The 24082-nt window shown below is 41.2% G+C and overlaps 1 protein-coding gene across 7 annotated transcripts in view; it reads right to left on the bottom strand.

Annotated features, from left to right (window-relative positions):
* camsap2a (calmodulin regulated spectrin-associated protein family, member 2a) overlaps positions 1-24082 on the bottom strand; it is a 148245-nt gene that overhangs the window by 3790 nt on the left and 120373 nt on the right. For 2 of the 7 annotated variants that reach the window (XM_034180011.1, XM_034180013.1), the window contains 9 exons: positions 17942-18038; positions 16468-16561; positions 15129-15160; positions 14803-14872; positions 11749-13918; positions 10799-10935; positions 10360-10583; positions 5280-5376; positions 2088-2153 (listed from right to left, as the gene is read on the bottom strand). In XM_034180011.1, coding sequence (XP_034035902.1) covers positions 2088-2153; positions 5280-5376; positions 10360-10583; positions 10799-10935; positions 11749-13918; positions 14803-14872; positions 15129-15160; positions 16468-16561; positions 17942-18038 — 2987 coding nt within the window. The remainder of the gene's footprint in view (positions 1-2087; positions 2154-5279; positions 5377-10359; positions 10584-10798; positions 10936-11748; positions 13919-14802; positions 14873-15128; positions 15161-16467; positions 16562-17941; positions 18039-24082) is intronic. The other 5 variants (XM_034180014.1, XM_034180016.1, XM_034180015.1 and 2 more) reach the window with 3 other exon arrangements.

Raw genomic sequence — 24082 nt, 5'->3', positions numbered from 1 at the left:
TATTATGATTATTACTGTCATTATTTTTTTATTATTATTATCAGTATTATTATTATTTTATTACTTCTATTTTGTCATTTGATTTTAAATGGACCACAATGGAAATAAGTGTTTTAAGTTTCTTGTGTCATCCATGTATTTTTTTATGTATTCACAATTATATTACATACTTACACTGAACTTACCAAATAAGATCATGCATGCATGCACGCATACGCGTACACAGACACCATTTCACTTTTATTATATAGATGATTTACTGCCCCCTGCTGGAATGGCATGTGAGTCCAAAATTTTAATTATCAACATCCATTGTTTCACTGTTAGCTCCTATCCTTAATTTCTCCAAAAATATTAGTCCTATCAACTTTCCATTTTCACGGCCTTCATCCTTGACCCAAAATAAGCACACATATTTTTAGTTTTATTTTTCATGGACAAAATTAACACTAGTTGACATTGGCCATTTTATTAGCTTGACTACATTTAGCTGCACCCATTTTGGACTCCAAACAGTTTTTTAATGGCAAAGCAACAGCTGCATTTAAACCTAACATTCTCCAGCTAGGTGTTTTTTTAAGCCCCACTAGAAGACGCAGTCATTGCACAACTCTAAAAATTCTGAACTGTTATTACCTTTACCTCTGCTCAACTGAGAGCACAGCCACTGCACTACTCTATACTTATTGGGTGTGTGCATAGAGGTCAGTGTGGTCAAACTTGAACAAATCTGAATGCTGGATGGTGGGCAGATCTGTAGTTTGCACTGTTTACCTCTGCACAACACTGTGACAAAGCTCCACATGCGCAGTATGAGAAGAGGCATGCACAAAACATGTTGTGAAATAATAATGTAAACACACCTTAGCATCATGCTGGAAAAATTCCAAAGAATCAACTCAAAACTTTTTTTTGTTTTGTTTTTTTGTAATCAAGACCATTATGAAGCAGGAGGCATCACTCTAGACTGAAGTAATTTTCTTCCATGTCTACAAGTTTCTGTAGATCTTTATCTTTTATTACTTAGGAAACTGCACACAATTACCTCCAGGTAATTGTGTGCAGTTTCAATAGTTCCAATAGTTTGCATCCAAAAAATATTGTGGTCAAGAGTGGACACATTAGCTTTTGTTATGGCTTCTGTAGTCATTTTACTCAGTAAAAAAGCAGCAAAGCTTGCAGGTAAAGGCAGTAACAGCAGAAACATGAAGCAGCCTGATGCATTTAAGATCAACGAAAAACGCTGATTAATAAATATAGTTCAGCACTTGACATTTTACGTACTTGCTCTGCATCATTTGCAAGGCCAGAAAACAAAGGCCTAGGTAAAGAAATATTCCTATACCACAAAGTGAGTAACACTTATTCCTTTGTGTAAAAACAGAAATGGCACAAGATTTTAATCCTCAAAAATGGTCAAGTCTTACAAACATGATATAATTCAAAATTATTGTTATTATTGACAGCTGTTCCAAAAACAACTAAATTCAAGTAGCACTGCTGAATAAAGTGGACTGCTCCACTTGCTTCAAAATCATAAGAAATATCTTTAAAAACTTAAAGCACATAGATTGGAACCGAGCTACCATCAGATCTTAAAACATAATTCAGGGCTAAGTAACTGAAAAAAAGAAGGATGCTTTACACTGTACCTTGATATTTTTGGGGGGAATGGAAAAAGGAAACAGGAGAGGAGGTCAAAGCAGAGGAGTGAGTGCCGAGATGGACAATCGTGACATTCTGCAGGTTTTCATGCCAAGCAGACACAGTAACAGCTGATTTTAGTGATTAGTGCTCACGCAGAGGGCTGAGGGGAGGGTTTGGAATGCAAACCTGCAAGCTTCTGGCTCTCTGTGGCTATACGATTACAAATCAGTAGGGAAGTGAAGGGGAGAAAAAAAGGTGATTTTTAAAAAAAAAATAAACCAGATGGCAGAGCTGATAACATCAGAATCAGAGCAGTGTTTTGAAATGAGGATGTTTTCCAGTGCTTCTACATGCTCTCAAATAAAAGCCAGTGTGGGGAAAAGGTTTCAGTGTCATTCAGGGTTCAGTGTTGTGGATTAAACTGTCGAGCAAAAACAAACCTTCTCCTTCTCAGATTAGGAGAGCTCAGAAAGTAGAAGAGACCGCCAGGGGCTAAACTAGCACTTCTGACAGATAGGTGTCAAAGAAGAAAGATGGAAAAAGGTAGAAGAATCGTTAGGCCACAGAACTGGAATTAGTGTGGACTTTTTATTTACTTTTTTAAAAAGGCTGTAAAATCAAATGACCATTGCATGTTGATACAATATTTGATTTACTGTATATTAAAAGTTCACTTCAAACTCAAAGTTCATTCTGTTTCTCTATTGCATCAGCACAATCATACAAACAAGTAGGATACTTCTTAGGCCACACCCACATTAGTGATGTCACAGTACGCGTAGCCATCAACTGTTAAATGCAAAACACGTGCTGTCATCTCGCAAATAGGGGAGTAACTAGGTCTGTCATGATAAATACAAGATCAACTCAACATATGTTGTCTGAATGTGATCATTTTTTTGGACCTTGATGTTTCTCGTTGTGTTTACATGTGTTTTTGTTTGCGTAAGAATGTCCCCAATATGATGCCATAAAAACAACATGGTTTTACGACCATGATATAGCAACTGGGTTTTTTTTTTTTTCACAGTAGCTAAACTAAATGAACAGAATTTTTTTTTGTAAGTTTCCTGCCTTTTTTTCTTTTTTTTGCTATGGTGCGGCTGCTCTGTCTGACTTTAAATGGGGCAGGGCTCAGGTTGCTCAGCCACATAAACACACACACACAGAGCTGCAATGAAACAGGTGAAATGTGTTACTCAATGCTAATAGGTAATAGGTGTTTTTCTTGACAACTGCATGACTCCAGATGGAGTTGGTTTCAAAGCCACATGTCACATCTGTTGTGGGACCTTTTTTGGTTTTAACTGATTTCAGAATGCCTGTTTACATGAATGAGCTGTTAGGGCCATGTCCCACTGGCGTTTAGGAGGATTTGCGGATGGAATGCGCACAAAAGTGGCCCACATCCGCCAAACAACCGCAATAACCGTGTAACATTCCTGTATGAGTCGGCCGCCATCCGAACACGTCCGTGATCATCCGCAGAGGCACACATGTCCACAGCCAGGATTTTTGAGCGGCTCAAAAATCCTGCTGCGGATGAGATCCGCATCACTGCCTGAACACCTACTGAAGACATACGCAGGACATACACAACCAACGCACCGCATATCCCCTGTCATTCGCTGATATCCGCAACAGACGGGTTGGCGCAGCTTGGCAGCGGACCAGAACAGCGTGCAAAACAGATATGACGCGTGCCCAGCACGGCCACATCACGGTCGCAAATGGTATGTCGCGCATGCAGACAGAGTGGGTATGGATGAAGCGAGTGCATCACGGCCGCTGTGCCCCTCATGGGGGCGCCTCCGCGGTCGCCTTTGTTTCTGTTCCCTGTTATATTCGCTTTTCTTCCTCATGTATTCGCTGATCCACCCCGGGACATTTGTCATTTCCGCCCACCTTTGTTGCGGACGCTCAGCTTTTGTCTCCTCATTTCATGCGCAAATCCTCCTAAACGCCAGTGGGACAGGGCCCTTAGTTTACTTAAACACTGTTTGTTTAGTTCAATGCAATATTTATTGACAGAGCCTGAGAGTCCATTTTATTTTTTAGTTTAAAGTCAAACAGAACAATACAGAAATAATTTTATGCGATGAAATGTAGATTTATTTACTCAATAACTGTGGTTTAGCCCTACTATAAACATGAGTGACGCATGTCTTCTTCTTCTTTCGGCTGTTCCCGTTAGGGGTCGCCACAGCAGATCAATTGTTTCCATCTCGCCCTGTACTCTGTATCTTCCTCCGTCACAGCAACCACCTGCATGCCCTCCCTCAGCACATCCACCTGCCTGGTGGCTCCATCCTCAGCATCCTTCTCCCTATATACCCTGGGTCCCTCCTCTGCACATGTCCAAACCATCTCAATCTCGCCTGTCTGACTTTGTCTCCAAACCGTCCCACCTGAGCTGTCCATCTGATATGTTCATTCCTAATCTTGTCCATTCTCGTCACTCCCAAAGAGAATCTCAACATCTTCAGCTCTGCCACCTCCAGCTCTGCCTCCTGCCTTTTTGTTGATGCCCCCGTCTCTAAGTCGTACAACATAGCTGGTCTCACTACTGTCTTGTAAACTTTCCCCTTCACTCTTGCTGATATTCTTCGGTCACAAATCACTCCTGCCACCTTTCTCCACCCACTCCACCCTGCCTGCACTCTCTTCTTCACCTCTTTACCACACTCTCCATTACTTTGAACAGTTGACCCCAAATATTTAAACTCATCTACTTTCGCCACTTCTACTCCTTGTAACTGCACTATTCCACTGGGCTCCCTCCCATTCACACACATGTACTCAAGTCTTGCTTCTACTGACTTTCATTCCCCTTCTCTCGAAAGCATATTTCCACCTCTACAGACTAGACTCAACTTGCTCTCTACTCTCACTATAGATCACAATGTCATCTGCAAACATCATAGTCCATGGAGACTTCTACCTGATCTCATCTGTCAACCTGTCCATCACCACTGCGACCAAGAAAGGACTCAGAGCTGATCCTTGGTGTAATCCCACCTCCACCTTGAATGAGTCTGTCATTCCTACTGCACATCTCACCGCTGTCACACTATTCTTGTACATGTCCTGCACTACCCTAACATACTTCTCTGCCACTCCAGACTTCCTCATACAATACCACAGCTCTTCTCTTGGCACCCTATCATAAGCTTTTGCTAAGTCCACAAAGACACAATGTTACTCTTTCTGGCCTTCTCTGTACTTCTCCAACAGTATTCTCAGAGTAAACACTGCATCTGTAGTGCTCTTTCTCAGCATGAAACCATATTGCTGCTCACAGATCTTCACCTGTTTTCTAAGCCTAGCTTCTACTACTCTTTCCCATAACTTCATGAAGCATGTAAATGTCTTTTTTTTTTCCCAGGACAGATATTTTCAGATTTTTGGACTTACATCTCTGATTATACAACCAAGAAATAGTTATGAACTCAGACCCTTTGAAACCCACAGACTGTTTCCATCTCCTTTTTTAGCGAATGAATCGGAAAGTTTGAAGCATGAAATCTCAAAACTTAACTTCAACTAACTTATTGAACAGCTGTGAACTAAAAGAGTAACACAAACACAAAACTTTTACAGTACAGCGGACGTGTCATATGAAAATATCTCACCTTGACGCTCTCTTCTCAGAATGAACACTGTCACTGTCTCCCAAGTTGAGGGAAGCCAAGGACAAGCTGGAGACTGAAAAAACACGTTGACATGAACCTAGATGTGAGACAACAAGATGCAGTGCAGCACGACACATGGTCACACAGACACCATGAATGACAACATCACCCACTCTGTGCCCACCGGGCAGAAAGGCTGCAGTGCTCTCAAACAAATCAACTCCAACACAAATTTATAAGAACACAAACACGCAGCTGGAGTACACATTAACACTTTAATATGCACATTCATGCTGCGCTCCCCCAACATGTTTAATTTCAAGCGTCATTATCTTGACTTTAGAGCAGTGATTTTCAACCTTTTTTGAGTCGTGGCACCCTTTTTATATTTACAAAATCCTGCGGCACACCACCAACCAAAATAATATTATAATTCTATTACCTCTGGTTTTGCGCAAAACCCAATTATCGCAATAGAAAATCAATACAGAAAACACCGCATTTCGAAAATCCTCAAGCATTTTGCGCTGTGATCTCAAGTAGGGCTGTCACGATTAGGAATTTCTGGAGACGATTAATTGTCAGACAAATAATTGCGATTGATGAATATATTGTCTATTTTTTTTCTTTTTTTCCCCTTCTTTATATTCTACTATTGTAGTATAATTACACAACTCTGGAAGAACGTTTGGCTTCTGTGAGTGGAGAAACTGGGAATAGTGCAACATTTTTATTTTTATCTTCATTTTACATACAGTCCCAACTTTTTCTGATTTGTGGTTGTTCCTGTTGCATTTCTGAAATTGTTTCTCCTCATCAGTCACATTTTGTGCTTCAACACTGCATTAAGCTCAAGATTGAATAAATAAATACCTTTGGAAAGTAACAGCTGTTAAAGTTAAGAGTTCTCACCTGCTTTTTGTGATCTCTGCGTCTGAACATTGTTTTTTTTGTGTGGCTCAGTTCATTCATATATTGTCATTTTTTAAATATGTTTTTAAAGATATTTGACCGTTTATTTCATCTCATGATCTCATAAATTCAGCATACGACGCGCACATGGTGTGAACAGGACGGTAACGGCACAATCACACCTTTAGAGAAAGTTCAGAGAGAAGTAAAGGCAGCTTCACGTTTCCGTTTTGTTAACATGTTCACTCGGTTTACAATCCTCTCTCTGCTCTGCGCTCGCTGCGCACTGAACGTGTATTCTGCATTCAGGAATCTCCCTCACCCACCCCCTCCCTCACCCACCCCCTCCCTCACCCACCCCCTCCCTCACTCACCCCCTCCCTCACCCACCCCCTCCCTCACCCACCCCCTCCCTCACTCACCCCCTCCCTCACTCACCCCCTCCCTCGCAGTCTGCAGACTGTTAACTCTGCGCGCGCGCGCACACAGGCACAGACACACACACCGACAGCTCCGCATTTTAGACGGCTTTTGAAGGAGACGACACTGTTTTAATCGGCCGTCAGCCTCCTTGTTATTGTCCCGCCTTAAGACGAGAGCGAGGCTGCAGCACGTTTGACATCAGATTCTGAGTCGTTTTATGCTTTATGGATAAAATAAATAATTCACGGTAATCGCGAATATGAAAAATACCCACGGCACCCTAGGGTGCCGCGGCACCCCGGTTGAGAATCACTGCTTTAGAGCAACAGTGTGTAAGATTTAGAGGCGTTTATTAAAGGAAAAATCATTCATAACCATCTGTTCTTTAGTGTATAATTACCTGCAACAATGAATGGATATGTTTTTATGATCTTACAATGAGCCCTTCATATCTCCAAGGGAGCAGGCCCCTTCATGGAGGCTGTCATGTTGCACAACAACATTGACACAGTAGTCCAAAAGGGACATACAGACTCTCCCTTATGCTTTTTGCAGTGCAGCCAGAAGAATGCAGAAAAAAGAAGAGGAATCAGTGGTTGCTCCCCTGTACACTGTGTACTGGTTTCTAGTGCAGGCTAACAAGTGTGAGAACTCTTAATATGTATTGTGAAATGGACGATCATACATTTTGTTTATCATAAGAAAAGGCAAGGGAAGATTAATGTACTTCTACAACATGTCATGGACACAGCATAAGGTCTCCTGGCTGCTCCTTTGAGGTATGTATGCCACACCAGCTCATCATCAACCTGACATCTACTGGTCAATAATTTGTAGCACAATACTATAATATTATCATTAAAACTAATTTTGTTTGGCTTCAGCACAGTGAGAAACATTATACATAATATTACTACACTCAACAAAAATATAACAACACTTTTGGTTTTGCTCCCATTTTGTATGAGATGAACTCAAAGATCTAAAACTTTTTCCACATACACAATATCACCATTTCCCTCAAATATTGTTCACAAACCAGTCTAAATCTGTGATAGTGAGCACTTTTCCTTTGCTGAGATAATCCATCCCACCTCACAGGTGTGCCATATCAAGATGCTGATTAGACACCATGATTAGTGCACAGGTGTGCCTTAGACTGCCCACAATAAAAGGCCACTCTGAAAGGTGCAGTTTCATCACACAGCACAATGCCATAGATGTCACAAGATTTGAGGGAGCGTGCAATTGGCATGCTGACAGCAGGAATGTCAACCAGAGCTGTTGCTCGTGTATTGAATGTTCATTTCTCTACCATAAGCCGTCTCCAAAGGTGTTTCAGAGAATTTGGCAGTACATTCGACCAGCCTCACAACCGCAGACCACGTGTAACCACACCAGCCCAGGACCTCCACATCCAGCATGTTCACCTCCAAGATCGTCTGAGACCAGCCACTCGGACAGCTGCTGAAACAATCGGTTTGCATAACCAAAGAATTTCTGCACAAACTGTCAGAAACCATCTCAGGGAAGCTCATCTGCATGCTCGTCGTCCTCATCGGGGTCTCGACCTGACTCCAGTTCGTCATCGTAACCGACTTGAGTGGGCAAATGCTCACATTCGCTGGCGTTTGGCACGTTGGAGAGGTGTTCTCTTCACGGATGAATCCTGGTTCACACTGTTCAGGGCAGATGGCAGACAGCGTGTGTGGCGTCGTGTGGGTGAGCGGTTTTCTGATGTCAATGTTGTGGATCGAGTGGCCCATGGTGGCGGTGGGGTTATGGTATGGGCAGGCGTCTGTTATGGACGAAGAACACAGGTGCATTTTATTGATGGCATTTTGAATGCACAGAGATACCGTGACGAGATCCTGAGGCCCATTGTTGTGCCATACATCCAAGAACATCACCTCATGTTGCAGCAGGATAATGCACAGCCCCATGTTGCAAGGATCTGTACACAGTTCTTGGAAGCTGAAAATGTCCCAGTTCTTGCATGGCCGGCATACTCACCGGACATGTCACCCATTGAGCATGTTTGGGATGCTCTGGACCGGCGTATATGACAGTGTGTACCAGTTCCTGCCAGTATCCAGCAACTTCGCACAGCCATTGAAGAGGAGTGGACCAACATTCCACAGGCCACAATTGACAACCTGATCAACTGTATGCGAAGGAGATGTGTTGCACTGCATGAGGCAAATGGTGGTCACACCAGATACTGACTGGTATCCCCCCCCAATAAAACAAAACTGCACCTTTCAGAGTGGCCTTTTATTGTGGACAGTCTAAGGCACACCTGTGCACTAATCATGGTGTCTAATCAGCATCTTGGTATGGCACACCTGTGAGGTGGGATGGATTATCTCAGCAAAGGAGAAGTGCTCACTATCACAGATTTAGACTGGTTTGTGAACAATATTTGAGGGAAATGGTGATATTTTGTATGTGGAAAAGTTTTAGATCTTTGAGTTCATCTCATACAAAATGGGAGCAAAACCAAAAGTGTTGCGTTTATATTTTTGTTGAGTGTATAATGCCTACAGGCATTATTGAGAAGATATACTGCCAAGTTTAATAAACTGTTGCAGATTTTTCTTTATTGTACGTCTGTCTGCCTGGGTGGTTGTCATCCAGGCCACAAGGCCTGGGGAGGCGTGGATGCGGCAAAGTGCTGCACCAGCGTATGTTCCCAGACTTGATTACTGTGAGTCACACAACCAAAACAAGTCCACTGGAGCCCACTGTACAAATCAATATGGGAATTATTTTGAGGTGTGTCATTTTCCCCCGCTGCACCACTACACTGGATTTTATGGTTCCCTCACATACCAAATCCCACTTTAACTCCTGATGACTGTTGAGAGCATAATGCAGTCTGCAAACTTACCATTAGTTGAGACTAAATCCTACACACTGTAGCATTAAACATATTATACCCCCATCATACTAGAGGCCAAAAGAGCCTGAATCCCGTCCAAATGAAAAGTCGACCCAGGTGTCGAGGTGCATTCACGGCCATCGGACGGCATTCTGAGCGCAGTCTAAACAGTTAGGCACAGTCGTGCGGCTGCCTCAAATGTTTTGCACATGTTCAAAACAATCGTGACGCAGTCGAAGTGGAAAAACTCTCAAACGGCAGTCGAATTACAGTCTGACTACATTCTAAACAATCGGACGGCATGAAAACACCACTCGTGACATTCTGATCGCTTTCGTTGGGATGGCCGAATGTCCTGAACGCACCTGAATGCACCTCGAGTGCACCTTGAGTGCTGCTGGATTACATTTCCTCCACCTACAATCGGATCTCATTCGTACGGCAAAGTAAGTGCATTCATCATATTCGCACTGCATTCTGACAGCTGTCTGGGGAATCCTAATGTGTTCCACCAACATTTGTACCACGTTCGGAGGCCCACGCGCACAGTACGTGCATGAATCAGTTGGGCGTGTTGAATCGCAATCTGCATATTCGGACGGCTGTCCTCCACAATTCTTACCCCCAGATGTGGCACAAATCCAATTTTTTTTTTTTGACATTCTGCCTGATTCTTAAATATTACACAAAAGTGCACATCAGTTCTCAAATGAATAAAACTGGATGTTTGATTGGTTCATCTTTCCAAACTAGGAGGAGGCAAATAGATAAATACTCTTTGTGACACAAAATGGCTGCAGGTCACAGACTTTACAGATGGGATGACCTGGGGAATGACCTCAGAGTGGCTGTTTCTATAGTTACCTGTGGCAGCTCTGATTGGGGTTTTAGGGGAGTCCATGCTGTCCCGGTGGATGGATTTGGGCCGGCTACGCCTCTGTTTGGCCCCGCTAGCTGGTCGAGATTTAATGACTGTGTCCATGTCTTCCATCAGCTTGAGTTGCTTTCTCCTGAGGTACTCCTGCTTGATGAACTCCCTCCGAGCCTTGTCTTCCTCTTTCCTGATGCGCTCCTCCTCTGCTTTCAGTCTGAGCAGACATAAGACAGGGATGATAGACAGTCACAGCAATGATAGCAAATACTGAAAAGCTACAGAAATCCCCCCCCAATCATATTTAATCCATGTTAGAATTGAAATTGTTGGCCAATATTTCTAACAGTGCATGATTCTTTGAAAACAGTGTTATCTTGCTAGAAGAAAAGTTTAAAATAAGGAGGGACTTTTGCATATCTGTCATCATACCGAGCTTCCTCCTTCTTCTGCTCCAACTCAGCTTCAATCTGCATCTTCCTCTGTTGGCTCTCCTTCTCCCTCCTCATCCTTTTCTCCAGCAGCACCGCTCTCTTTTGAGCCATGTTCTCCTCAGCTTTTCCTTCCTCCTAGAACAAGAAACGTCCATCCAACCGTACATTAAACATAGCTATAAATATCCCTTTGTTGTTTATCCCGTGAAAGAAAAGCATAACCAAAAACCAGGAGGTTTATGCATTTGCTGCCTGTGTTCCTGCCTGACTAGAATAGAGGCTGTAATTGCTGCCAAAGGTGCATCAACAAAGTATTGCGCGAAGGGTGTGAATACTTATGTACACGTGATTTATTAGTTATTTTTAATAAATTAGCAAAAATTAAAAAAAAAATCATGTCATCATTATGCGGTGTTGTGAGTCAATTTTGAGGGAAAAACTGATTTACTTCATTTTGGAATAAGGCTGTAACATAACAAAATGTGGAAAAAGTGAAGTGCCGTGAATACTTTCGGGAAGGCTGGTTATTATGCATTATTTATGATAGTTTTCTGTTTGTTCATATCGTTTGCACTATGTGATAAAGTACAAGAGAGCCAAAAGAAATGGCTTATTTCCTGGAAATTAAAACAATCTGTTGTATTTCCTGTTAAAACCTCTCTCTCTGCCACCTCTTGATTCACACATTTCCACAGCTGTGCCTAAATTATTCACCACAGCCCTAGTTTTCTGACCTACATCAGAGACCAGACTGCAGCTATCTTTATAAACATCAAACAGGAAGATTGCACTGTACTCTCCCAGAACCCTTTATGTCTGCAACTAAAAATTTGGTTGTTTTGTTGTGAACACAGAAGTAACACATGGTGAATGGAAATGAAATCAATGAATACTTCAGTTAGTCTTGATGCTTTATAGTGACATAAATTCCCTCACATAGGAGCTAACCTTGAAAAAAAAGCCACGACACATTTTCTGGTCATCATCGAGACCTTCCATGCAACCTGGCTGCATCTCCAATCCATCTTCTAGCACAAGATCTTCCAGTGGCTTCAGAATTGAGAGAGGTACCTCAATCAAGCTGCTTTTGGCTTGATCTGGGGATCCTGGCTGAGGAGGATTCGCTGTTGGTGTCACAGTGAAGGTCTCAATCACTGGCTGGGCCAGCACCTCAGCAAATGTTGACTCTACGGTTGGTTTGAGATCTACAACTGGCTTCTGAACTTTGAGTTCCTGGTTACACTTGTCCATATCAGTGATGTTTGTTTGTAGTTGAATATTTTCTTGGGTTTGGGCATTATAGTGTACTGTTTTGTGCTTCTGCTTGGCATCACAGGTTGGGGACAAGGGTGGTGAGTTGGCTACACATGCAATGGCAAGTTCCCTCTCAGAAGAAAAGAGTGACTCCACCTTCATGTTTTTTTCTATGTTTGTGGCTACTGTCTCTGGATTGTCTGTTACCAGCTTTTCACCCATGTAAATAAAGGAATCTGCCAATGGCTGGCAAGGAGAAAACCGCCGTAACCTGGGGATATTATCAACACATTGTGGAGCAGTTAGGACACGGCTGTAGGGGGCCAGTTTGAGCTCACTTGGCCGAGGGGTGCGGGGATTACGTGAATGGAAAGATGCAGATTTGCGTTTGATGCTGGTTGGAGAGCGGTGGGTTGAATGAGGGGAGTCAGCAGGAGAAGATGGTCCTGAGGATCGAGTAACAGCGACAGTTCGACACTGTTTTTGTGATGAAGGGCTTGTATGTGGTGCGGGGATGACCCATGCCTGCTGATGCTTTTGCTCCCTCATGGCCATGATTATTTCCTGTTGCTGGGCCAATCGTTGCATTTCAGTTTGAAGAAAGGCTAATGAATGGTTTAGTTTCTCAATAGAACGTGTATACTCTGCAAGGTCTACTTCAGTCAGCTGAGCAGGATTCGGCCCACCCTCCTCTCCTTCACCACCCAACTTTGGCCAACAGGAGCTTGTGTTGCCTTGCTCTGCACCATCAGGCGTATCTGCCTTATTTCGGCCCATTTTGAAGGTAGGACTTGTATTTATCATTCCTTTCTCCTCCACTGTTGTGCCTTCCTCTTCTGCTCCACTTGCAGCTCCATCTCCTTTTCTCTTTACCACAGTGAGGAATGCTGATTGACCCATCCTTTGACGATGCCTTGTAAAAGCAGCCTCCACCTTTTTCTTCTGTGCTTCAATGGCTTTCCGTTTCTCCTCCAAGCGCATCCGAAGCTGTACCATTTCTGTAGCCATGGCCTGGGCAGGGTCATTAGGTGGCAGTTGTATAGGTGTGGGTGATGCCTGAGCAGTGAGGGGTGGTGTGTTTTGTTGACGGATGGGGCTATGTTCAGGCGTGGGGGCCCAAGACACTGATAAGGGGAGACCAAACTCAGAACCCTCTGGAGTTGTCTTGAGGGAGCTGCTGCTGCCTCTCCCTGAATCTGGTGCTGGTGGATTAAGTTTCTTCTTCTTCTGTTCTGCAAAGCTGGTCATCTTCATACCTGAAGGGGATTTGCTCTGACTGCTTGGGCAAGGGCTTGGTGTGTCCATATCCAGCTCCATGTTCACAGAGCAGTCTTTCAGAGAGGAGTCCTCATCCAGCATGTCTTCTGTTCTGATATGGATGCCAGTGTCCACCTCTGTAGTGTCTGTGGTGCTCACAGACTCTTTAGACTCCAACTCAGACACTGGTTCCAAGGTAGCTGCACCCAGCCCATGGTCCTGACTATGTAAGAAAAAGCCGTTGTTGATTCCCTCCACTGGAGGCCGAATAGAGCTGTGAATGATTTTGAGGGCCTCTTCCATTGAGGGAGCTGCTGGTATGACACTTCTGTGTCCACTGGGGTAGACCCCTCCTGCAGGAAGACTTCCAGGCTCCATGCCAGCTAAGCTATCTGGGCAGCCTTCCTCATTAATGCCAACACTTTGGCCATTCACAGGCTGAAAGGACAAGTTGCGCTTCATTCCACGAGGCAGTTGGTGGACCTTGAAGCCAGAACCATCATCGGTGCTGACAGAACGGACCATGCCACGGGATGAGGAAAGGGGAGCAGCAGGGTAGTCATCTTTGTCAAAGGGAATGTCAAAAGACACCCCATAAGGCCCAGACCTGAAAACACAGATTGGAGATTGTCACTAATTTCTGTGACTATAACAAACGCAAAATTGTACTTTAAGAAAGGAGTATAGATTGTCAATATCACACTATCACTTTTCTTTTTCAGGTCAGTTCAGGTTTGGGAGCATACACTAGGCCATCATCATTATAACAACCAACACAATGTGGAGCTGCATTGATCCTGGATGGCAACCACAAAAGCAGAACACCGGTTCATCCCAACCCCCAAACAGCAGCCACCTGCCCTTTGTAGCCAGGTGATACATGAGCGTCCCCTCTGGATTTTCCAATCACTAGGATCCTCAATACTGAGGTACCTGCACAAAAGTTCATCCTCAGATGTTGAAGCTGATGTTCCTTCACAATGAAAATGGCATGCCTCATCTTTCTCTCCCTATGTAATATCTGTTTGACAGAAAGTCATTCCAGTGGTACCCAAGGATCCTCTGAATAGACCTAGTACCAAAGACATCCAGTTGCCACCATAAATTACTGGGTAGTGTCCAAGTCTCCCAACCCTGCAAAAGAACATGAAGCATCAGGATCCTAAAGACCTGTACCTTTAGTCTCCTGCAAATTTACTCATGACATTTTTCACCACAGAAGGAAACACTTCTGATGGCTGAATCAGGAAGTTATTGAAAGCCTGGATCTGATTTCAGGACAATCATAAACCAAAACACTCCAATAATTCACCGACCTTCTCAAGAGCTCTAATCAGAGCGCCAATTATCTCCTCAAAGATCACAGCATCATCCATGAAGTCAAGCACAGTTAGCCTTTCCTTACCAAAAAAGGCACCTAAGCTGTTGGACTCATAGGAACCTCACTTATTTGTCAGAGAAACACAAGGACAGGATATAAATACTACTAACCTTTTCTCTTTTGGCCATGTGCCAAGGTTGCCATCAACAAAGGACATTGAGGTCGATCTCTTGATTTCTCCTGGATGGCAAAGTTGGCAAAACAAGAAATAAACCAGATTTTTCTTACTCACGCAGGATCATAATGTTTGTGTTTAATTCTGCAATTGTTGTGTGACATACTCCACATTATTTACAGATATACTTTTTTATTGTTTTTACATTTCTCATTTAGAAACATACAGACACAGCAAGAAGTTGCAATTATTGTCATTATTTTCTCAGATATAATTAAATGACTTGAATGAAACACAATTTGAAAGGATGCCAGAAATCACCTGAGGTACGAGGCTGGGGCCGGAGGGGCAAACTAAAGAGTAAGAAAGACATCATCAAAGACATGTTAGACATCTGCTCTCCTATGAAAGCAACCTTTTTTATGAAACATTTCAGATGTACGGGTGTGTTGCCTCACGAGTACTGCACCCCTTTAGACAACAGACCCAGCATCTATTTTTCAGATGTGCTGGGGGCGTAACAGAGCTACAACAGACAGAAAAATGACCTGGAGGCTGTCATTTTGACATCATGCAATGTTGAGTTCAGTGGTACGAATATTCGCCTCGTTGAATGGTATGTTTCAGCTTTCACTAAATTAAATATTCGTTCCACTGAAAGAATGGAAAAACATTCATTATTTGTGTTATATATATTTTGGTGTGCGTCACTGGTGCTTAACAGTCCAATACGAACTTTACATAGGAGTCCAAAATTGCTCTCAGCAGTCGGTGGTGCCGTGCACTGACTTTGTGTACAGAGTGCTGTCTGCTTTCCTCAGTCCAGGAAAAAAATCGCATCAGAAATTTGTCCAGATTTTTATCCTAACTTCAACCTCTTCATCCTAACAGCTCTCCATGTCTCCAGATGGCTTATGGCGTGGTAAATTTGTTTTATTTTTTTGTGTGTGCGTTAAAAGAATTAGCACCCTCAATCAGCTCATTCAAATCGTTGTCCGCCTGCAAAAGAAGCTCCGTCATGTGTAGCTAAACACTGCCCCCCGGTAGTGTGACCATGTGCGGTGGTCATGACGTGCAATAGCACATTTTTATATAACACCAAAATTGTATGCTAAAAAAGAACTATTGCACGGTCAATGAAACACAACGGCAAATGGTACGAATAATCCATGTCACGATGACATACAAGCCACGAATTAAATGACAAGGATCCACTCAGCCGTTATACAATAAGTAATTAACACCTATTACTGGAGTTTTTATGACATGAAAAATATAAATACAATTTAAAAACTTATTTCAGTCACTGAACAAAGTCACACTGCTGCTGTCTGGTTACAACTTAATTTCTGGCTCTTCACTTTCCCAAACGCTCCTCAACTACACTCAGTCGGAGTTCTGTGACTCGCACGATCTGAATTATAAAAATTATTGAACAAAAGAAAAGCTGTTGGTGAGTGTATATATTTAACTCTATTTTTGATATTTAAATGGCTTCAGAATATTGCAGGACCTCCAAACTATTAAAATAAAAGCAATCTGCGATGTAGTATAGCCCAGAAAATAAGGCAAGTTGCCCAGTCAGGTCTGACCAACATGTATACAAACAAATTCAGTTATGAAACTTTTTCGTTTTGATGCACAGTTAAGACTGACATACCTGGGTCTTTCAGGACTTGGAGGCCTTTCCATGAAGCTCCTCTTTGTCGCTTTGGAGATGGGAACTACAGGCATGTTCTTCAACAAGAATGGCTCTGAGATGAAATTGCAAAAAGCAGAGCCTCCTCATCCCACATGTGACATTTACATTCCTATACTGACTTTGAATTGTGTATGGTTTATGAAAAATCTTTACTTTCAGAAAGCAGCTTATAATAAAAAGTAAATATCAATAAAAACTGAACTGTTTTTTCCACTGTTCAAGGATTTGTACAACATATAAGAACTTTATACATTCTGGGAGAGAAAGAGTATGTGCACAACAAATAGTGGAACATTTACCAGAGAAACATTAATGCAAAGAGACAGCAAAGCTTACTACTCAGGAGAAAAAAGATACTATTTTTTCCACCCCACAGAATCGTTCACTGAACTCCTCTATGAAATCTGGCCACATGAGCTTTACATATGCAACCTGCATAACCTGATGTTTAATAAAAATATTTTTAAGACTGAGTAAAAAGTAATCTTTTCCATGGCATAACTATTATTTACTATATCTATCCGTTCTTGTTTTGTAGTGGTTTAGGAAGTAACCAACATTTCATGACACATCAAACATAGATTCATCAGAATGCCTAGCCTAAAATCAACATTTCCTAAAAAATAGTGGAAAAATGCAAGGGGAGGTTATGTTTGTTTGTTTTTAGAGTTTTGTGAAATGCTGCCCACAAATGTCTCATCAATGGACATTCCCAGAATATATGCCACTGACTAGCTTTTTGAAATCCACATTGTCTCCAGCATTTGATGTCTCCTGCTGCAAACTATAGTTTCTGTTCCGGTGAAATAATCAAATTAAACATTTCCACCTAAATTCCCTCCATGCATGAATGTACATTTGCACTGAAATTTACACACACTGAACCTAATATTGCAAATTTACCCTCCCTCTCCTGTGTTATTACAATTGTTCTTATTTATTTTATTGCTTTTAATTGTTTTATGTTTTTATGTACAACACTACGGTTGTTTTAAAGTGCTATATAAATAAAGTTGAGTTGAGTTCAGTATTATATTTGGTAATGTAGTTTTTGTTGTTAAAAGCGGATTAATTCTGGTAAGCAGCAACAATTGTTCTTATTTATTTTATTGCTTTTAATTGTTTTATGCTTTTATGTACAGCACTTTGTTTTCAACTACAGTTGTTTTAAAGTGCTATATAAATAAAGTTGAGTATTATATTTGGTAATGTAGGGTTTTTTGTTGTTTTTCTTAAAAGTTGATTAATTCTGGTAAGCACCAAGAAATATTTTCACTGTTGGATCATTAATGCCTGTTTAATTTCCAATGTTGTGTTCAAAGTGTTAACTGTGTATCTCAATTAAAACTTACACTTATGACAAATATGCTTCCACCACTATTGTATCCATACATGAGATACTATTGATAATACTGCTATGAATTCAACGTACCTGTGCCTTCACTGTCCAGATGTCTTGGTTTCACAAAAGATGGCTTAACCACCTCGAACCAACAAAACAGCTCAGCCATAAACGCCAGGTAGTTATTCTGGGGGTAAAAAGTCAAACAAGATAAATATGAAAGCAGGTATATGGTACTCAGTGACAATCTTGCTCTGTTTAACAGACATGCTATGAAAATTGTACTTTATAGTCTGCACAACCATGGAGTACTTATTCATTGCTTTCAGAATAGAGAAAAAAATGTTTAAAGCCTTCCTCAGTGTTAAGTTTATTAAAGGTGATACAAGTAAACCTTTCCTCATCTAAAAACTCTTATTATCTTAGCTGTTGTAAGCGCCATCGTGGTGTTTCACATGTGAACGGATCATCATCCACTCAGTAATGTTATGCCAGCAGTCGCTGACAGCATTGATGAAAGCATTAACCTAATTTATACAAAGCAGGTCATCTGTTTCTCATTTAGCAGCAGGAAATCATATTAATTGCTATTATTATTATTATTATTAGTAGTAGTAGTAGTAGCAGTAGTACATCAGGCAAGAAATGCTACAAAACTGTTGCCAACATAATGCCACATCAAGACCATATTATACTGGGGGACAACAAATGATCTAAAATCCAGTATCCAATATTGTTTTTTTTATCCTTAAGGTGAAAAGATGATTTAATTATGTTTTAACAGCAAAAGACATGTATCTTATCGGAGAGTTATGCCTTTTAAAAAGGGGGCTCCAACAGAGTACGACAACCTTATTGTATACTGGTCAACACAACTGGTTTGGTGTCTTCATCAAATCTGTTTAAAACAAAAAGTCAAATAACTACAATAAGTAAAAGTAAGCTCTTTCCACTCTGTCATTTTTAACTGAGTGCTGTTTAGGGCTGCAACTAATGATTATTTTCATAATCCATATTAATTATTTTCCTGATTAATCAATTTGTTGTTTGGCCCATAAAATGAAAGAAAATGCTGAAAAATGCTCGCCAAGCCCAAGTTGATGTCCTTAAATGGCTTGTTTTGTCCACAACCCAAAGATATTCAGTTCATTCAACTAGAGGACAAAAGAAACAAGTCATGAAACCAGAAAATGCTCATATTTAAGAAGCTAAATTCTAAGAATTTGCACTTTTTAAAAAATTACAAAAAATGATTAATTGATTATGAAAATAGTAGGTGATTAATTTAATAGTGAATTAATCACCAATTAATTGCTTATTCATTGCAGCTCAAATACTGTTTGGAATAAGGAATCAATATTGCGTTAAATGTATGTAAATCGAGTGCAGTGAGGCAGGAATGACCTTGAGGAAATGGCCCCCCTCCCCAACTCCTCCCTGCTTTTAGTTCATGGTCTTCAAACAAAGACAGACAAATGCTGCATGGCTCAGATTCACGTCCTCAGCAACATTTCTCTCTGGCGTGCACACACACCACACATGCATCCCTCACCAGCAGAGCAGCAGCAATTAACACGGGTAACGGTGGTTTCCCATGGGAGTTATTGCACCATTTTAGATGCTTTTTGCAGCTTTTTGCTCACCTTACACGTCAGTATGCACAGGAGCAAAAAAAATAAGTCTGCTGAACAGAATCTAGACGTCACCACCAACACTTGAGATGGTTACCAAGGTGCTTAACCAAAAAAAAACAAAACAGGCAAGAAAATAAAATCACTTTTTACATGCAAATTGAACAGTAGCTCATTATGGTTGTAATATTTTAAGGTCTCACCCATTTTACCCTTCCTATCACACTGAGATTTAACAGCTCTTCAGCATTACTAGTAGGGAGAAATCAAATAATTACAGTATGAGTTACCTTTTGTTGTGTGGAGAATTGAAGCTTCCTTCTTGCTGTCCACCTAGCTGAGACTGGCAAAGGCCTACGCTGTCTCCTCTCTCCCCATCTGTCAGTCTGATTACTACTGATGTAGCAGGTAGGGGTGTTATCGCCTCACACACACACAGACATGATCCTTAACAAAATCTACTGCTTATTAGCATCAATGCTGGTACTGCTACCTTGTTGGCTGCCAGGTCTGCAGTGTTGCCAGATTGTGGTGTTGGGAGATTTGAGTATCTGAGCATGACACTCTCAGGATAAAATCAGCAACCTGATTGGTGATTACTAACCAAGGTCAGGGTTGAGGGAGGTGGTGGTGGGAGGAGCTAATGCACTGCAGGGGTGACCGCAAAACGCCCTCTCCTGGAGCTACAACACGCACGTAACTTTGTGCAGATACATGAGAGCTGAGGCATGCATGCATACAAATATGCAACAAAGCAGGTTCAACAAGATGCCCAGTCTCACACACACACACACACACGCACACACCCCACAGGGAAAACAGTACCCTGCTCGCTGCTTATCCGACGATCTCTGTGCATTAATGTCAGTAATCATTATGCCAGAGGATTGATTAAGGGATCTAGGATCAGCAGTCAGACGATCGCTCCAAGCTCCAATCTACAATCTACCAAAACCTACCACCAAATTCATCAAGCTGTCTTGTGTTACTCTGTGGAAAATGTGAGCTTATTCTTGCAAACATGTGATAACCCTGCAATTAAAATAAAACAAACAAACAAACAAACAAATGGAGTTTTCTTAAACTTTGTGTGTCTTGCACTGGTGACAAGAGCTGTAAGGTGTATTTGAAGATTATTACAGAAGATCAAATGTCCTGAGAGCCAAGCTGAAGAAGAAGCAGCTTAAAAATAAAGTATGTTAATTGCTTTCCTCAGGGCAACCTCAGCCAGTCTGCTGCTAAAGTGGCATTGAAGGGAAAATAAAAAAGGTAATTACTGACAATAGCCAAATGCTGCTGAAATTTATTTCTCCATAGTGGATCATCTGTTGCTTATTTAGATGTATCGTGGAGCAGCTAAATGAAGAATTAGTAAATGGGAGTGTGCTGACATGATATAAGAATGACTAAAGAAGGACTGCATTTCAATAATGCTTTTCCATATAGCAGATGGTCAATACACTTTACAATGATGCCTCACATTTACAAATGCTGGTGCCCGTTAAGACAGAATGTCCATGGGTAATGTGTGACATCTTTACTTTAGTATTTGTATAGTTAGTGCTAGGAACAGTGCTGTGCAAAGGTTTTAGGTACATTTAAAATAAGCAGTTAAACACTGAAAATTGTTCTTATTAAATACCATATTTTCCTGTGTAAAAGTCCCACTGTAGTAAAAGTCCTACTTTTTTTGGTGGTGTCCAGCAGTTTATAAGAAATCTTGTATTTCAGGTTTTCACAATCACATTATTACTGATTCATTACTGGGGACTGCCTTTGTGTTGTCCAATTTTTTTAAATTTGTAAATATACACTGTCAATTCAATTTCTTTCTTTCTTACTTTGTAGAGTGCCAAATCAAAACTGAAGTCACCCAGAGGTGTTTCACAAGAGTAAGGTCTAACCTTTCCCACCCTCTGAGCAAGAACATTGGCAACAGAGGTAAGGAGAAACTGCCATGTTTTTGACTACACTCAGTGGGGTGACCATCTGCATTGGCCATTCGCTGTTTCGCAGTTGTGAATCTCATGCTGTCTCGCGGTCCGTGACTCACGTAAGAGGTTCATTTCAGCAGAGTTCCGGTGTCAGGACCTCACAGTGTAAACAAACCTTGTGACATATGAACAACAAGACAACATTGGGGCACAGCAGAAGTCCATCACAGGTGCTACACCTCCTCTCCTCAACTTGGGACAACGTGTAATCTTCATAATCGCCCGTGAACTAGCCTGATCAACGCTATCCACATCCTCCCTTTGCCATTGTTTAACAGGGGCTGTGAGATGGCGGAACTCTGATGGCGCAGCGGTGCATTTTGGGAAGCACAGGGAGCCGCCAGGGGGATTATGGGAAACAGTAAAATACCGAATACTATCACAAAATAACATAAAACAAAGCACAACAAAGAAATGGCAAACATTGACAAAAGAAATGTTGTAACTTGATACTTGTGCAATTTCCTTAATGACACAGTAAAAAATAAAACAAAACATAAAATCCTTGACTGGAGGTCATACCTTTTGGAGCCTATCCATGCTAGACATGGGCAACTGTGGGTTAGAGACCCAAGACGGACTCTACTTTGGACTCTGTGTTTGTTGCTCTTCTGTTTTTTCTGTTTCTGTTTTCCATTTCTTCGGTTTGTTAAGAAATTCTTGTACAAGCTGTAAAACCTTGTAACTGTTAGAATGGCCTAAGCAGTGGGTCACCTCTTTGGGTCTGTTCTGTTTGAGGTTTCTTCCTCATTATCACCAATGGGAGATTTACCACTCTTCCCTGTGTGCTTGCTTGCTTGCTCAGGGGAGGGGGTTGGTAAGGATAAATCATACTCGTCCAATGCGTCTTGAGGCAGCATTTTTATGATTTGGTGCAATACAAATAAAATAAATTTTATAAATTGAAGCCTATGTTGTTTTTGGAATGTTTGTACATTTCAAATTAAGTTTTGTTTGACACACTGATGATTAAAAAAAATGACATATGGTATTTTAATCAAAATTCCAGGGTGAAAATTTCTAAAATGTCTGGCACAGTGCAGTAAAACTATACCCTTCATCTTGTCATTCATATAATAATGGATAAAAAATGCAGAATTATTCACCAGCCTTAAAAAAAATTGCAGCTTATGTGCTGTAATAAAAAGGTTATTGACAGTCACAAGCCTCTATCATTGAATCTATAGAAAAAAAACTGGAAAATGCAATTCATTTTTTGTCATTCCGCATCACATTTGAAAGTGAAACCAGCGAACAGGACTGTATGTGTATCAGCAATGAACAGTACATCACTGCATTCCCACCCCCACATCTCTTCTCTTTAACCTTTGCAAGCTCTCTACTTACTCATCTCTCCTCTCTTCATTTTCAATCCTGTCAACGCCCCTCTCACTTGCCCCCCCCCCACATCTTTTCTGTCTTGGTTCGATCACTGTAATAAAGTCTCCATCAACATGACTGACCACACATATATTGAACGCGGGTGCAACTGTGTGAAAACTGGGTCAAGGTTACAGAATCGGAAACTCCTTCTGTGACCTGCACAGCTGCTCGCAGGCAATTACGCTGCCCTGCTGGAATTTTTCATTTATCTGTTGTGAAATAAGTGTCAGCAAAATACTGACTGCGAGCATGCCACACTCATTTATTTACTTATTTTACACCGTGTGTGTGTGTGTGTGTGTGCCTGTCAGGTGATGTGTTTGCACACTGGGTGGCTTGATATGTGAGAGGCGGAGGATTTTTTAACCGATGTGGCACAAAATAATGTACTAGTGCTGAATCCATGAAGCATAACCTTGTATATTTGCAGTACTTATATTTTTCATGGCTGCTTAAAATTGAAAATTACTATCAAACATCATTTTATGAAGTCATGAAAATGGCGACAGCTGCACATAAAGTGGGACACTGATGCATTCAAGGCAGTTTGAAAAGCCGTGTTCAGCTGGATGGTTGACTGACGTTTGTCCTTTCAGCGACCGCGTTTTGTGTCTTTGCTGACAGCAGCAGTCCGGTAAAAAGCAGCATCAACAAAATCAGACCAATTTGTTTGCAACGGACATTGAGGTTTTTGTGTTGCAGAACAGTAGACTGACAGCTTAGTAATGTTGTGGTTTTTTTTAGTTGACATAATCATTTCAAGAAAACACAAGATTATTATGCACAATTTAATGGTCATCTGTTCTGTTTTTGTTTTTCTGTAGTGTTTTTTTTTCATTATTGAAGTAACATACAATGAATTTAATATATTTGATGTTACACAGACACATTTTAAATGTGCAATCACTGACTTTTTTTAATCAATAAGTCATTCTGCTTTAATTATGCTTTGATATTAATCATTTCTACATCAACAATATTTTATTGAGTCTTAAAGTAAATAAATATGAAATTGTTCACTGGATCCGTAACTGGACATAAATAAACTCTACATGGTGGAGCCTTGATCTTTGGAAATAAATAGAAATAAACAAAATCTGTAGTTTTTGTTTAGTATTTCCTTTCAGACATTATTGCCATGAATGTCACACCATAAGTCTGAGCTGTGCTGCGCTGCACATCAGGATGTAATTCATAAAGAATGCTTTTCTTTAAAACTTTTT

The sequence above is a fragment of the Thalassophryne amazonica genome, chromosome 10 (genome assembly GCF_902500255.1).
Source record: "Thalassophryne amazonica chromosome 10, fThaAma1.1, whole genome shotgun sequence".
NCBI classification, from domain to species: Eukaryota; Metazoa; Chordata; class Actinopteri; order Batrachoidiformes; family Batrachoididae; genus Thalassophryne; species Thalassophryne amazonica.
This window is presented reverse-complemented; position numbering and strand designations above follow the sequence as displayed.